The 14,223-nt window shown below is 40.1% G+C and overlaps 1 protein-coding gene across 1 annotated transcript; it reads right to left on the reverse strand.

Moving 5' to 3' along the window:
- Positions 1–126: 126 nt before the first annotated feature.
- On the reverse strand, positions 127–14,178 carry skic2 (SKI2 subunit of superkiller complex). Its single transcript, XM_063899022.1, is given in 30 exon segments — positions 127–623; positions 1,327–1,467; positions 2,017–2,235; positions 3,032–3,142; positions 4,069–4,248; positions 4,250–4,280; positions 4,636–4,762; positions 4,909–5,041; positions 5,757–5,861; positions 5,952–6,089; positions 6,306–6,437; positions 6,988–7,106; positions 7,229–7,340; positions 7,536–7,646; positions 8,021–8,233; positions 8,324–8,417; positions 8,767–8,913; positions 9,002–9,108; positions 9,217–9,301; positions 9,391–9,537; positions 10,033–10,178; positions 10,349–10,504; positions 11,039–11,199; positions 11,293–11,346; positions 11,452–11,526; positions 11,645–11,759; positions 12,051–12,168; positions 12,700–12,821; positions 13,336–13,454; positions 13,982–14,178. Coding segments are annotated over 30 exon segments (3,732 nt in total). The 5' UTR covers positions 13,995–14,178; the 3' UTR covers positions 127–422.
- Between the last annotated feature and the right edge of the window lie 45 nt (positions 14,179–14,223).

Raw genomic sequence — 14,223 nt, forward strand, 5'->3', positions numbered from 1 at the left:
GATATGACACCACCTCAGTTTCTCCTCTCACGCATGTTGTCCTCAGATGGCACATTTTACCTTGAGGTTTTTACAGGATGTCAAGAGAAGCCATGAAATTACACTGATGCAAGCAGGCAAAACATAAAAAAACATCAACATTTTTAATTTATAAAAATATGTGAGCAGAATCCATGTTTTTTTAATCCATGTCTTTTTTTTATTACTGTACAATAAATTACAATCAAGATTTATCTCCCACAGTCTCTACTTTGGCCTGTTGGTTAAAATCATTCCCTTTTTCATGGTCAGGAATTTTCATGTAAACATTGACGTGTTTTGTAGGCACATACAGCACTTCTTGTTAACATAAACCATCACTTCACCTCCCCCACATGTTCCTCCATCGCTCTCACACCTTTCACACAAAGCAACATTTCTCCTCAGTGGGTGTAGAGGGAGGCGGTGAAGACGATGTCCCTGCGGATGGCCAGGGAAGCTTTCTCCATCTTGCTCCCCAGGACGGAGTCTCCCACGATGCGGGCAGCCTGGCGCACCTCCTTCAGCACCTCGTCCAGGCGCTGGATGCACCGGACCACTGTGCCCTCCTGCACGTCGGTCAGCTGGGCAATCTCTGCGAACGGCTGTGAGGAGACAGCGGGAGAGAGACAGGAGGAGGGTGAGACGACATGGTGCAACATGAGCAGGAAAAAAGTAGTGCAGATGAGGACATAGAGTTTTATAGCATACATTAGGAAGGAAATAATAATCTGTCTGTATGTGTTTTAATGTCATGTAAATTCCAGTGCTAATTATTTTACACAATTAAACTATTTAATTGATTGAATAAATAATATTAGACATAATAAGCCTCCACTCAGCTTTGGGATATCATACGGTATAATATGCAATAAACTAACATAAAAAGTAAAAAAAAAAACAATCAGTCTAACCCATTCTGAAAACTACTGATTGACATTGTTGAAATCAGTTACCTATTCAGCCGGAGAAAAAAAATCTTTAAGATTACACTTAGCTATGATTTCTGTACCCACAACTATGAAAAGCACCTGCACTCCAGACAGGATCAAGTGAAGAAAGGCTGAAAAGATTATTATATTTAATTAAGATGCATTTGTCTCATCAAGATACAGATTGCATGTTAATACCAGGTTTAAATGGAGTCAAAATCAAGTGAACCAACTAAAGCGCACTCAGTAGTGCTAAAGTTTAGGTGAGGCTTGATGGTTGCTGGAAATGCCTTTTGCTACTGAGGCAGACAATTTCTTTATGTTTTTTGAATGAACTAGGCAGATAGACGGGAGATAACAGGAAGCGAAACCTCACCATGCCTCTGGCCCAGCAGTACACCACCTCTGTCAGGCCAAACTTGAACTGGCCAACAAACTCCTCAGCTGTCTGTGGTATCTCACAGTCCCTCTGTAGCTCTCCAATACGCTTGGCTACTGACAGCACCCGATCGATGCCCTGAGAGAAAAACACAAAGAGAACGAGAGGTGGGGGTGAGAAGAAAAGGTTAAGCCTGAAAGAGATTTTTACAAGCAGTCTTTAAATGCATTACTCTCTCTATTCTTGGAGATGTTCAAGAAATCTGTTCTACAAAATGTACCACTGCTCTTCTATGGCAGGTCTACCAAGCTCAGGTCATCACTAATTCAGGCGCTCATAAAGCACTTTCATGTATCAGCGGGCCGTTCACAACACACACTGACACAGCAGAGGCGAATTTGACAGGGAGGGACGAGTGTATTAATAAGTGAGAGAGGCTGGGATGAGTCAGGTGAAGTGCTCTTGTTGTCCTTTCTGCAGGGAGAAGATGTACAATGTTAAAGTGAGTACAAGTGTGTCAATGTGTGAGTGTGTGTGTGTGTGTGTGTGTGTGTGTGCACACATGTGTGTCACTAAGAGGAGGCAGAGTCTGCACAGTATGGCAGTACACACACACAGGACAGTCACTCTAAAATGTGTGCTTTTCATGAGATAAAAGCAAGAAATGCTTCCTTCCTTCCTCCTCACCTCCTGAAGTGTGTTGGTAATGTGCGGCTCCACCTGTGTTTTCTGTGTGAATACCAAACAGGACAGCAGGGCGGCGCTCTCCTCGGGCGCCAGCGGGCTCAGGACATTCTCGAACAGCAGCTCGGTCAGCAGCAGCTCGTGGCTGCTGATCTGACAGGCCACACGGCCTTTCAGCTGCACCGCCCCGCTGCTTTCCACGTATTGGAGAGACTGCAGAACCTGTGGCAGACCAAACAAACCTGTGAGTACGGTTTGATTAGGAACAGTTTCATCTAAATAGTACTTCTCTTTGGCATTGCTAAAAAATAAAAAGATCAAATAATAGTAGGCCAGATTTAATCATATCTCGTCCGCCAAAACTATTTGCTAAATTCACTCCATCATTTCTATCACAATAACAATATTTTGTAGATTGTGACTAGGGATTTGCTGAATATTTGAAACGTCATTTATTAAAAAAAGAAATCAAATTCCAAATCAACACCTTTTCTTTTTATAAGGGTGATGCCGCCATCCCCGTCAATATGACAGATATTTAAAGTTTAAATTAAATGCTTTAATAGAAGCTTTGAGTTAAAATAAGCTCTACTTGTAAAAAATTCTCAAAATCTCAACAATTCTCTTTAGGTTGGTCGGTCAGTCCTCCACTTGTGTTGCGACATTTTAAGACTGCCTATTTATATTTCTCCAATTTTTTCAATCAGCAGGCTGACATTTATGGTTTTAAGAAAATTACCCTGACAACTATTAGATTTAAATGAAAATGTGTGCACATACATGTCCACCCCCTAGGAGTATGACTCTGTGGATAGGTGTTTAAAGGGTAAGCTAAGGGATTGAATTCAAAAATAATTGCTTTAAAACATACATTTCAAAAGATAGGCGTATGGTCAGAGATTTAATTAATTAGATGTATTTATTAGATTCAACAAATACATCTCAATCTTTGGGAAAGGGAATTTATTCTGATAAATAAACATGCACAAACAAAACAGTTCAGGACTGCGATCCAAACCTTGATCCTCTGGTGGTATTCAGGCAGCAGAGACAGAGACTGGTCAGAAACCAGGAACAGCAACCTGTCTAGCTCCTCCTGCACACTCATCCTGTCCTGAACCCGAGCGAACTGAAACACACACACACACACACACACACACACACACACACACACACACACACACACACACACACACACACACACACACACACACACACACAACCACGTTACTTAACTTAAGAACACAACAGCAGTACTGCAGCACTTGACCTGATGTCAGTGCAACAAATAACCGAGGGAGGAAGACATTGCCTATTGTAGTGTCTACAGCAGAGAGGATTCTCTTGGTGAACATGTTACATTAACCCCAATTACTGCATACTAACAGTTTGCATTGTGGGAGAATACTTCGTTAACCAGCGTTTAATAATACCCACAATGCTTCACAAAGACACATTAAAGGTGTGAATGTAAAATGACGAAAGGAGACTGCGATACTGCAAGTAAGAGCTTCTTATCTTGCTAAGTAATGAGAGAGCTTTTTTGATGTGTGTGTGTGTGTGTGTGTGTGTGTGTATTGGATGGCTCAAATGACACACTGCATCTGGGAGACAGTGATGAGTTGCAGCTATGAGTCTACATGGGTAATTATAGAAACAACTGGCTCCAACTCTCACATCTTATCTCCTCAAGGAGGCTGCCACCGAAGACAGGATACGTAATCAAAAAAGCAGGAATTTTATGGCTGTTTGACGTTATTATTGTAGGGAAAAAATTCTCGAATAATAAAAGGAAACTGATGCAGAAATGAGAGGAGGCTTCACAACGGGAGCCTATTGTTGGGTGTGTTATGTAAGGGTATGATGTTAATGAGATTCATCAATATTCAATTGCTGAACAAACGCACTTGATGTCTGAATTAACAAACAGTGAAATGAAACACTTGCATCAGTGTTTATCTTAAAAGGGAATTAAAACATATATAAATAACCGCCATAAAGAAAAGAAGTGCTTTATCAGCGGTTACACACACACACACACACACACACACACACCTGCTCTGCAAACGTGGGTGAGTTGATGCAGTTGAACTCTCTGAGGCTTTCTCGTAGCACACGGAGCCTCATGGAGTCCTCCACCACATCGACACTCTTCAACTGGAGGTCGTTAACTGGGTCGAGCGCCGCTATGCCACTAGGGCTTGCCTCCGCCATTCGCAGGAGCTCCTGGGTTGCCTGTGGAGATGGCTTGGCCAGGAGGATCAAGCCTAATGACGACAGGGTGAAGGAGATAGTAAAAAAGAGGAGACCAACAAAGATAAGCTCAATGGTGTGCTACAAAGACATAAATAAAAGTTTAGGTTTTGTGATATATACAATAAGCAGTAAAGCAGGACTGAGAGCAAAGATAGTCAAATAAAACACACTACAAGGTAAAAAGGAAATCATATCCCTTTTCTCTCAAACTTAATCATGTTCAGAAACTCCTCTCAAAAGGCATCAATGTGTAATATAACCTCAGACAATCATACAGGTGGAGTTTTTTCTTAATCGGACATGTATTTAAGGACATTAGATTTTTTTCTTTCTAAATAAACACATCAGCCATGCTCTCTCACACACCTGAATCGTGGCTGTTGCCTCTTGTTGTAGTTGTCGATGATCCGGTCAGGAATCACTTTGAGGGTTTTCACTGTAATGGCCGATATATCCTGCAGCTTTAACTTCTGCACCGTGTGACTGCAAGTGCCTGACAAAAACAAAAGGAGTAAGTGGACCATCATACATGCTTATACGTGTGTTAAACTCACTGGTAGGTTTTAATGAATGTATAAAGGGCATATCGGTAGAAATAATGAGAGAAAGCAGGCTGTGTCAATCTGCCTGTCAACCAACCTTCAGGTATGAAGAGAGCTGTGTTGTAGAGGTGAGGGAAAGAGTTGTTGTTTCCTTTTCCTTCCGATTCCTCGTTGCCCTTCTCGCAGATGACAAGTGCTGTGAAGGTGCGATTCACTGAGTCATTCGACACCTGGCATGGAGACAAGACAGGGGGAGATGTTAGGAGACGGATGAAGGAATCAAGAACATTTTCTTTCCCATGTTTCGGTTTCCACTCTGAGCTCCATTTCGTTACACTTGAAAAAAAAAAAGTGTTTGTATGTCAGCCCTGCAACAGACTTGTGTTGCCTCTTACCCACTGAGCACAGCCCTCAGCCATGGTCATACTGGGTGTTTACTATGTGATTTATTATATTTAAGTTTTTGGTGTTGGAGACTTGTTAAAATGTGTTTAATCCCCTTGGTTTGCTAAGTAAAATAAGTGTTACATAATACCTGACTATATGATCCAAGAGAGAAACAAAAAAGACTTTAGAGTAAACCTAACAGCAATTAACAGTGATTAATGTGTTGAGACTCGACACATCCATCAATATTTAAGCCTGGTTTAACTTTCAAAAGAGGTTTTTCACCTCACTGGGATTTAGCTGGCTAAACAAAGATTACATTTTTATTAATAAAAGGCAGGAAAATTGTTATTTAGAACACTGAAGGCAGTATAAAAAGATCATTATTTGAAATGTCCCTATCAAACAAACTCAATTTCAGGTTCAAATTTAGCACAGCAATCTTCACTGCTACACATGTCTGGTCTGTGTCATGAGAGAAAGTTTATTGCTTCATCTGTTGCTGGTCTTCAAGCCACCATGAAACACACACGCACACGCACATCCACACACACCTACCTGTAGGATAACTCCCAGAGCGTTGAGGTGCTGCTTGTTGTTCACCAGCACAACTCGACCAACAGACAGAGCTTTCAACCCGTTGACAGACTCCAGAATAGCGTGCTGAAAACAGAGGCAGCAAAAAAATGAAATGTTCTAACTGCAGATTAAAGCAGTAAGAATTTGATCTTTGTTGTGTGTAAATGTGTTTACCTGCAGGGCCTCAGTGGTTGTTCGTAGCTCGGTAACAGTGTGGTAGTAAGGCAACATGTCGGACAGCTGGCCTTCAGTGTCCAGAGGAGGCATGGAGGACAGCGTCTTCTTCAGCTGGCTTATTCTACTCTCACTGGCCTACAGCAGATGAAATAGAGGAAGTATTTAACATGTGTTAACGATGCACAATATATAATTGGGCTGAAAAATGATTGTCCAACAATAGGATATTTATATTATTCCAATCCACTTCCTTAATTGACTTGACAAGTGCACACAATCGGATACAGTAGTAATTCCCCTTTAAAGTAAATTTGTATTTTAAATGTATTGTGTTCTGCAGGCGTATGTTACCTGAGTGTCCCTGTGGCTTTCAGAGAAACTCCTCCTCATCATGTCGGTTACGCGGAGGGCTTCGACTCGCAGCAGGTTAAGGATCATCGTGTAGGTCAGTCTGAACTGGGACTGGAGGGTGGTGGGTTTACCCTGAGCCACACAAAGATGATGGTGTCAAGAGAATAAAGTCAGGACACAACTAAAACGGAATCTGTTCCAGCCTCAGGACAAATTAATGGTCTGATTTGGCATTTTCATGGGATTTTTTGACAAAGGAAAAATATTGAATATTACCCGTTTTTCTAACTTTTTGTTCTGCTGGTTTGCAATTGTAGGTATAATTTAAAGCTCCTTTATTCCCTTAATAATTAATTGAACATGTTTGTCGATTTTAACATGCTTTTAAAATGATTTGGAAAGATAGAGCACCATCTGTATTTTTGACAATAAGATAATAGCTCCTTTTAGAGATGCAGGAGAATTATTTTTGGTAAAGAGCACACTGGTCTTAAAACATTCCTCAGTTTTAAATGTTAAAGTAATGACTCTTTCTGCAACATCACACTTTAAACAAAGCCAAAGAAACAGGAGGCTCTGAGATTATACATCTTTTCAATATTAACCTGCAAAAGGAGATAAAAACAATAAGAAATGATAAACCCATGTGGCAGGATGGCTGTTGAAACACAGAGGGCCTCACCAGCATCATGACGTGCAGGTCTCCCATTTCGTGAACCCCAGCTTTGCACAGGATGATTACGGTGCCCGTGGCGTCCAGACCTCTCCGTCCTGCTCTGCCCGCCATCTGGATATACTCGCCTGAAGTTGAAAACATCAAAAAATACTGCTGTTTTCCCTCAGAGCGGATTCATCCCCAGAGATGAAAGAGCATAACAAATGTTTGTTCAGATGAAAGAGGAGACACTCAAACAGCACCAAACCTGGCAGCAGATTTCTAAAGCCGGTCCCGTCGTGTTTCCTGATGCTGTCGAACACCACAGTTCTGGCAGGCATGTTCACTCCCATGGCAAACGTCTCAGTGGCAAACAGCACCTGCGAGATTAGGAGGGGAGTTGAAGGATTATTATTTTAAACCTTATTAGTGCTAACCTTTACTTGCAGATTATGCTCGGAGGAACAGATACATTGGTTTGCCAGTATAACACTATTTGATACTTCACATAAATAAATAAAAAGTGCTGGTATATGATACCTTCTTTTCTGTACTAGTGACCTGCTCTGACTCACCTTTACGAGACCTCGTGAGAAGAGCATCTCAATGACCTCCTTCAGTATAGGCAGGATCCCGCTGTGATGGACTGCTACTCCCCTCTTCAACAGATCTCTCATGAGCAAGATCTAAACATGATATTTATAAGTGTTAACTGTTTATACAGCATTAAGGATTTCATTTTTAAAGATTTAAAAAGAGACTGCACTGCTATTTAAAAATCTTTCCACGTAGTCGAGTGTTGGAGATATATATAGTAGAGATTTCTGTCTTATCTCCAATATAGTGGACCTTGACTGCAGTAATTTTCTAGTGCCTTTAAACCCTGACCTAGTTTATGATGAAAAACCACAGACCTTGTTGTGAGCAGTTTCAAGTAGGAACTATGCTCTGTCTACAGAAGTACAACCACCAACAGAGGACAGCATTAATGTTAACATCTTGTGTTGACAATAAAACAAGAAAAAGAGAAAATCAGAGGGCTAAGTCGACCGTTATTTACCTGAGGCAGCTGCCGGTCTGCTCCTCGGAGGCGACTCACGCTCTTCTGGAAGAAAGAGTGGATCTCGGCCTTCTCTATGGAGGTGGTCATGTCCATGGAGTCCAGCGAGCGGGCGTTGTCATCGCACCTTGTGCGAGAGAAGGTAAACGCAACCACCGGCGTCTGCTGCCGCTTCGACAGGAAGTGCAGGAGAGTGAGCCACACCGAGCGGTCCTGCAGGGACAAAACACAAAGAAGGATGACAAAATGAAGCAAGACAATTGTTGGATCAGAAAATCCAGGAAGAGAAAGGAAGGGATTTACCTGACTAGCCGTAGTGTGGGAAGTACCTTTTGTACCAAAAGATTGGGCATGTTTGCTGGTGCGTTCCTTCTTAGCATCAATAGCTGCATAGTACCTGAAAAACAAAAACAACTTCCTGTATAAAGGATACAGTTTGCTTTGCGCTAATGAAGGTGGTGTGGCACATTTTGGCAGAATAAAGGTTGTATAAGATTATGAGTTTTTACAATTTAGTTTTATGAACTGAACATAAACACTTACACAAGGGAGAAAACCAAGATAAAGAGTGAAATTAAACCATGCTAAACTGGCCAAATTAAACACTTTTTAACCTTCCAATTCTCAGTGACTCAGAATCTTTAATAAGAATCTTGATACTTACATTAAACAATTCCCCCCCAGGCCCTTACCACTAGAATGAAAAAAGATCTATAGAATATCCACAGATATGATAGAAGTGGTACCCTTTAGTGAGGAAGTTTCCGGTAGCATCCCCCAGCAGGAACATCTCTTTCTGGGTCTTGGTGCTGTTTCCAGTGTACAGATAATGCTCCAAAGGCACAGGTCTCTTCATTGTGCTGATCACATAAATATGCTTCTTTTTTATACGCCTGTGAGGGAAATGTTTAAAACATACACAAGTGCCATTAATATTAGCTCTTTTTGTGACAGATGCTCTCTAATATTAAGTGCACCTACCCAATCCAATCGCTGAACTCCAGAGCATTGGGCACTGTGGCGCTGAGGAGGATAATGCTGACGTGATCAGGAAGCATAATCAAAACTTCCTCCCACACAACCCCTCTCTGAGGAAATCAAAGGTAAGTGAAAAGAGAAGAGGAACACTGTTACTGTTGAGGTCAACAGGGAAATTAGATGAATGAAAGATAAAGGATGTAGTTGTCATCGCTGACCTCAGCATCGTTGATGTAGTGAACCTCGTCAAAGATCACCCACTCCAAGTCTCTGATGACCTCTGAACCGTTGTACAGCATGGACCTGGGAGAGAGGATGAGCAAGACATCTTAAAGCTCTGCCGATTTTAGATAAACATTTAATTTTATATCTATAACAAACAGCCTAAGTACCGGAGGATCTCAGTGGTCATGATGAGACATGAAGATTCAGGACTGAGCTGGACGTCGCCTGTCAGGAGTCCAACATCTCCGAACGTTTGCTTAAAGTCTCTGAACTTCTGATTGGACAGGGCTTTGATTGGAGAGGTGTATATGGTCCTATCAAAACACCAGATTGAAAAAAAGGTTAAGAATAGGATTTGCATAAACAGACATTTTACAAACAAAGTAACTAATCAAAGTGGTAGCGACTCCAAACAGCTATATCCACATATTTTCTTTGACGTAAACAGCTTATATGTAGACAACCTTAAGGGCAACACCGTCAAGGGTGGGTTATTTTGCAATGTCAAGTCAATATGTAATCCTGATGTAACATGTACATGTATTCAAAACATTCTGTTGGAAAAGTAATCAAAACTGAACAAGTCTTATAAGTGACATTTTTTTGATGAAGTAATTAAAACAGTTGCATTAATTATTACATTTTAACAGAGTTACTCGTGATTTGTAACAAAATGTAATAAACATCCACGTTTTGCACAGGCTGAAGTCTATTTAAAAACCTCTAGTAAAAATGTTTACAGGAACCACATTTGGCACTGCAACCTCGGTGAGGGAAGACCAAATTAATTTGTAACAACAGATACACACCTTGTCATGTGTTTCTGTGAGAGAGCGATGGCGTATTCGGCCACCACTGTTTTGCCAGCTGACGTGTGTGCAGCTACAAATACGGAGTCGTGAGCCTCTAGCCGCAGCACAGCTTGTTTCTGGAAGACATCCAGCTCAAACGGCCACTGGAGCAGAGAAACAGATCAGTTATCACAGGAGGAAGCTCAGAGGGGTTTGCTGTGATCATTCATCACACAAATTGAGAAACTGGAATAAAATAGTCAGGACTCTGTGTTTTGTTGAAGAATGCATTTAGGAAACAGACACTTAAGTAAAATATTTCTCGGATACAAACCTTGAAAGCTGGGTTGGGGATGCGTTTATAGAAATCATCGCAGGGTGAACTTATGTTGACAGGTATGGCCCATTTCTTATTTTCCTCCGGGTTCTCTTTTGGCTTTGATTTCTCATCATTCCCTTTTTCTGAGTGAGACGAGGATGACACAACATCCTGAAGACACAGGAGGGGAGACATAGTTAGGACTGTGTCTTGGACGGTTTTACTGTGGGAGTGCAATACGTTGTGTTTTGATTTTTGGTTGGCAAAATTAGCAATACTGAATAATTGTCCTACATGTAGAATATATGCAGTAAGACACTATCATACATATTTCTACATAGGGTCTGGATCACACATGCAGGACATTAACATCTTCTTCTGTTCACAATGAAATTGAGCACAATAACTGTTAAGCATAAATATTCTGATAGATTCAATAAAAGTAAGTAAACGAAACAATTTGTTCAACATCTCTTCTTTTTGATTAATGCACACAGGCTTGCTAGATGTGACTCTTTTGGCATGATATGGGGGTTTATCTACAATGATTTTTGTGGACTGTTATTTTCTTTTTATTTATGACATCATGTCACGTTTTTGATCTACTAAGAGAGTGAGTTTGATACAACATGCATTTAATGACACATGTCACAGATAAGTCATAAGTCAACCACCAGTAATCGTCCATGTAGCAAACTGCAGCACCTTAACTCCCAGGTCTTCCAGGCTGTTTGTCCTGGGAAGTTTTGGAGTGTCCTCACTTCGTTTGCCTTCCTCTTTCTCCTCTGCCTCAGGCTGCAGGTCAGCTATATCCAATGTGGACAGCAGGGACATGAGGTTGACCTCAGCCTTTGCAATCTTGGCTTCTTCAGGATACAAATAAGCAAAGAAAAAAAGGTTTAAAAAATCATATTTTTTACCTTTGTAGGATTTCTTTTTAGGAAAGTATGATATGATACCTTTGTCCGTGAAATCCATCCCCACTTTAAGTCCAGGTGGCACTCTGAGTAAATCTACAAGGGACATTTTTTTTGACAGATTTGACCTTTAAGAGCTGAAAAAACAACATAAGTGTCAACATTACCTTTCAACACTGTAACTAATCATTTAAAAATCACCATTCTCAAAGTCTATGTCCTCCTCCAGCTCAGATTTCTTCTTGATTTGCTCCAGAGTAAGCTCCTCCATTCCTCCTATGAAGATCACCATCACAACAAATATATTGTTAGATAATAAATACAAAATGAAAACACCTAGCTCCCAACTAAAGGAAGGCATTAAGAGAAAATGCTTTGAATGAATCTATCTCACCGGGGAGGAAGGGGTAATTAGTGTTGCTTCCTCGCAAGCTCTCTGCAGGAGGACCAGGTTGGCGTTGTAATGAAAGCGAGTTCTTTGCTGACAGGCTAGTGTTTTCCAGTAAGACCTAAAGAACAGTTAAAGACAAACGGACCCAAAATATTGTGTTGTGATCATGAATCGATTCTTCAATAATTTAGTCATACCACTACATCTTCTTTTCTGTTAGAACATTTAATTTACTGATTTTAAAAGACTATGACATAAAGGGTAAAACAAGCAACATTATTTTATTGTTAAAATATAATTGGTTGGGTCCATAAAATATCAGAAAACGTTAATTCAAGTATTCTTAATCTGAATGAGATTTTTGTTATTATGCGTTAATGAGCGAGAGGCCGGTGTATTTGTGATCTACCTCTGTGAAGTCCAGCAGCATCCCTGTGGTTGGATCTCTAACGACAGAGACACCGGAGTGAAGTGCAGACGGAGAGCATTTGATCAGAGAGTGGACATTAACTTTTCTTTGAGTCACCCTGGGGAAGACAGCAGTAAAACATCTCATTCAGATACATATGATTATTTAAAGAAAAATCTTATGAAAGCATTTAAAATGAACCCTTGGTATCACTAACTCCTCCGTATTGGTAATACTTATTAGTTATTTTTTATTTTAACATCTGATAGCACTACATTTGAAAAATCTCTTTTATAATTCCAGCAGCTAAACACTTTCATATTGTTCCTGTCCTTTATAATCAAGTGAATACTATAAGGCAACATAAAAGATTAAAGGTTAAAGTTGTAGGACGAGCTATTCTATGGTTGATTCTCGGTCGGCTTTGGCCTGGATTGTAAATATTGTTTTTTAATTGGTAAGAGTATTACATTGTCTAATCAATATCAAACTCCAGCAACTTGCACATACTCTAAAGAACATATTGGGTAAATTGTCAAAAAAACATTAATTATTTACAATGTCAAAGCCTATATATATATATATATATATATATTATATATATATATATATATATAGCAACAACTACATGGTTTACAGGAAGACTTACTTGAGGAACTTCTGGAAGGCAAAGTCAGTGTCATGAATAGGAAGCCAGGCAGCGTCCCGTAAAAACTGTTTCTCTACTTCTGTCTCCAGGCTCAGGCTGGTGGGAGGAAGTCCATGAGGGAGCTGCGGAGGGGAATACAAGATCAGATATTCAGAGACTTAGTGAGCCAGCAGGTGCATACCATGTAATCATTACATCCTAGGTTTATCTATTTCCCACATTAAAACATATAGCCAAAACACACCTTGATTTTATTTCACTTTCAATTTAAGTATTTGTATGAAAAGCAGTTTTCCATTGGAACTTTGTTTTTTTCATTAAAATAATAAAAAAAACAGAAGGTGGACTAAAATCCAATTTAAAAAAGATCTGTCCTTTTCTCTGGTGTAGTAATAATATGTGTGAATTTAGAGTCACTGGATCACATGACGGAGGATATTGCAATAATACAATGCTGCAATGATTTGGAGTCATAACATCTATGGAATGGAAGTGATAGAAAAAAACTAGACTTTCAAAAGAAAAATGCTGATTCTTCATAAAAATATTTGTATAAAACAGAAGAATCCCTTAAATAAATGTTCAAACCTAATACTTAATTATGGTTAATGTACAATCACCCTGCTGTACACTCACCGTGCTATGTGGAGCTAACGCCTGGTCAGGTACAGGGTGTGTGATGAGCTCAAACTTGCCGGAGCAACCCATCTCCAGCAGGGACAGCGGCAGGTCCATGGGGCCCGCGGGGGGCACATCTGCAGAGAAACCACACAGAGAGGATGAATAGACTGAACAAACACAATGAGGCCAGGAAGATGCGCCCTGTGCAAGCAAATCCTAACATAACTCTTTAGGGCAGTTATACGTACACTGAAAAGCTACAGAGCCGCTGTTTTTGCACTCCTTACTGTTGTGAATCCGTGTGTTTTATTTGTGAAAATCCAAGTAAGGGAGATTTCACTGCTGGTCTAATAATATTTCACAACATAGAGAGTTGCAAAATACAGAACATCGGTCACGGAGCAATGCAACTTAAGTTTCATTTTAACTGAAGAATCATAAGCTAACTTTAGTATCGTGATAGCCTGGGTAATTATTTAAATATTAAACAATAAGGATTCTGAATGGATCTCTGTTTGACAGCTACCCTAATGCCCCTTTCCCACAAAACCAGCCACATCATCACACGAGCTACACAGTGAGCTCTATTAGCAAGTTTAAACGCGTTTCAATATCAACAATAATTTACAGGATTGCATTATATTGAAAAAGCCACACTTACTTATTCTGTCCATGTTCCCACTCACAAGTGAAAGCTAAAAGTTGCCAACCACAGTTGCAGTCGGCCCGGACGTTGCTGAAATTGACAAGCGGAAGTTGCTACTAAGCTAGCTAAACGTTATTTCCAATAAAAACTAAACTTTAAACGTTTCAATAAAGCTGTATACAACATATCAATGATTATGATATTTTACAGAAGGGAATTATTTGTTTGTGTATCACTAAATGTTTTTGCTTATGGTT

Source organism: Eleginops maclovinus, chromosome 13, assembly GCF_036324505.1.
Source record: "Eleginops maclovinus isolate JMC-PN-2008 ecotype Puerto Natales chromosome 13, JC_Emac_rtc_rv5, whole genome shotgun sequence".
NCBI classification, from domain to species: domain Eukaryota; kingdom Metazoa; phylum Chordata; class Actinopteri; order Perciformes; family Eleginopidae; genus Eleginops; species Eleginops maclovinus.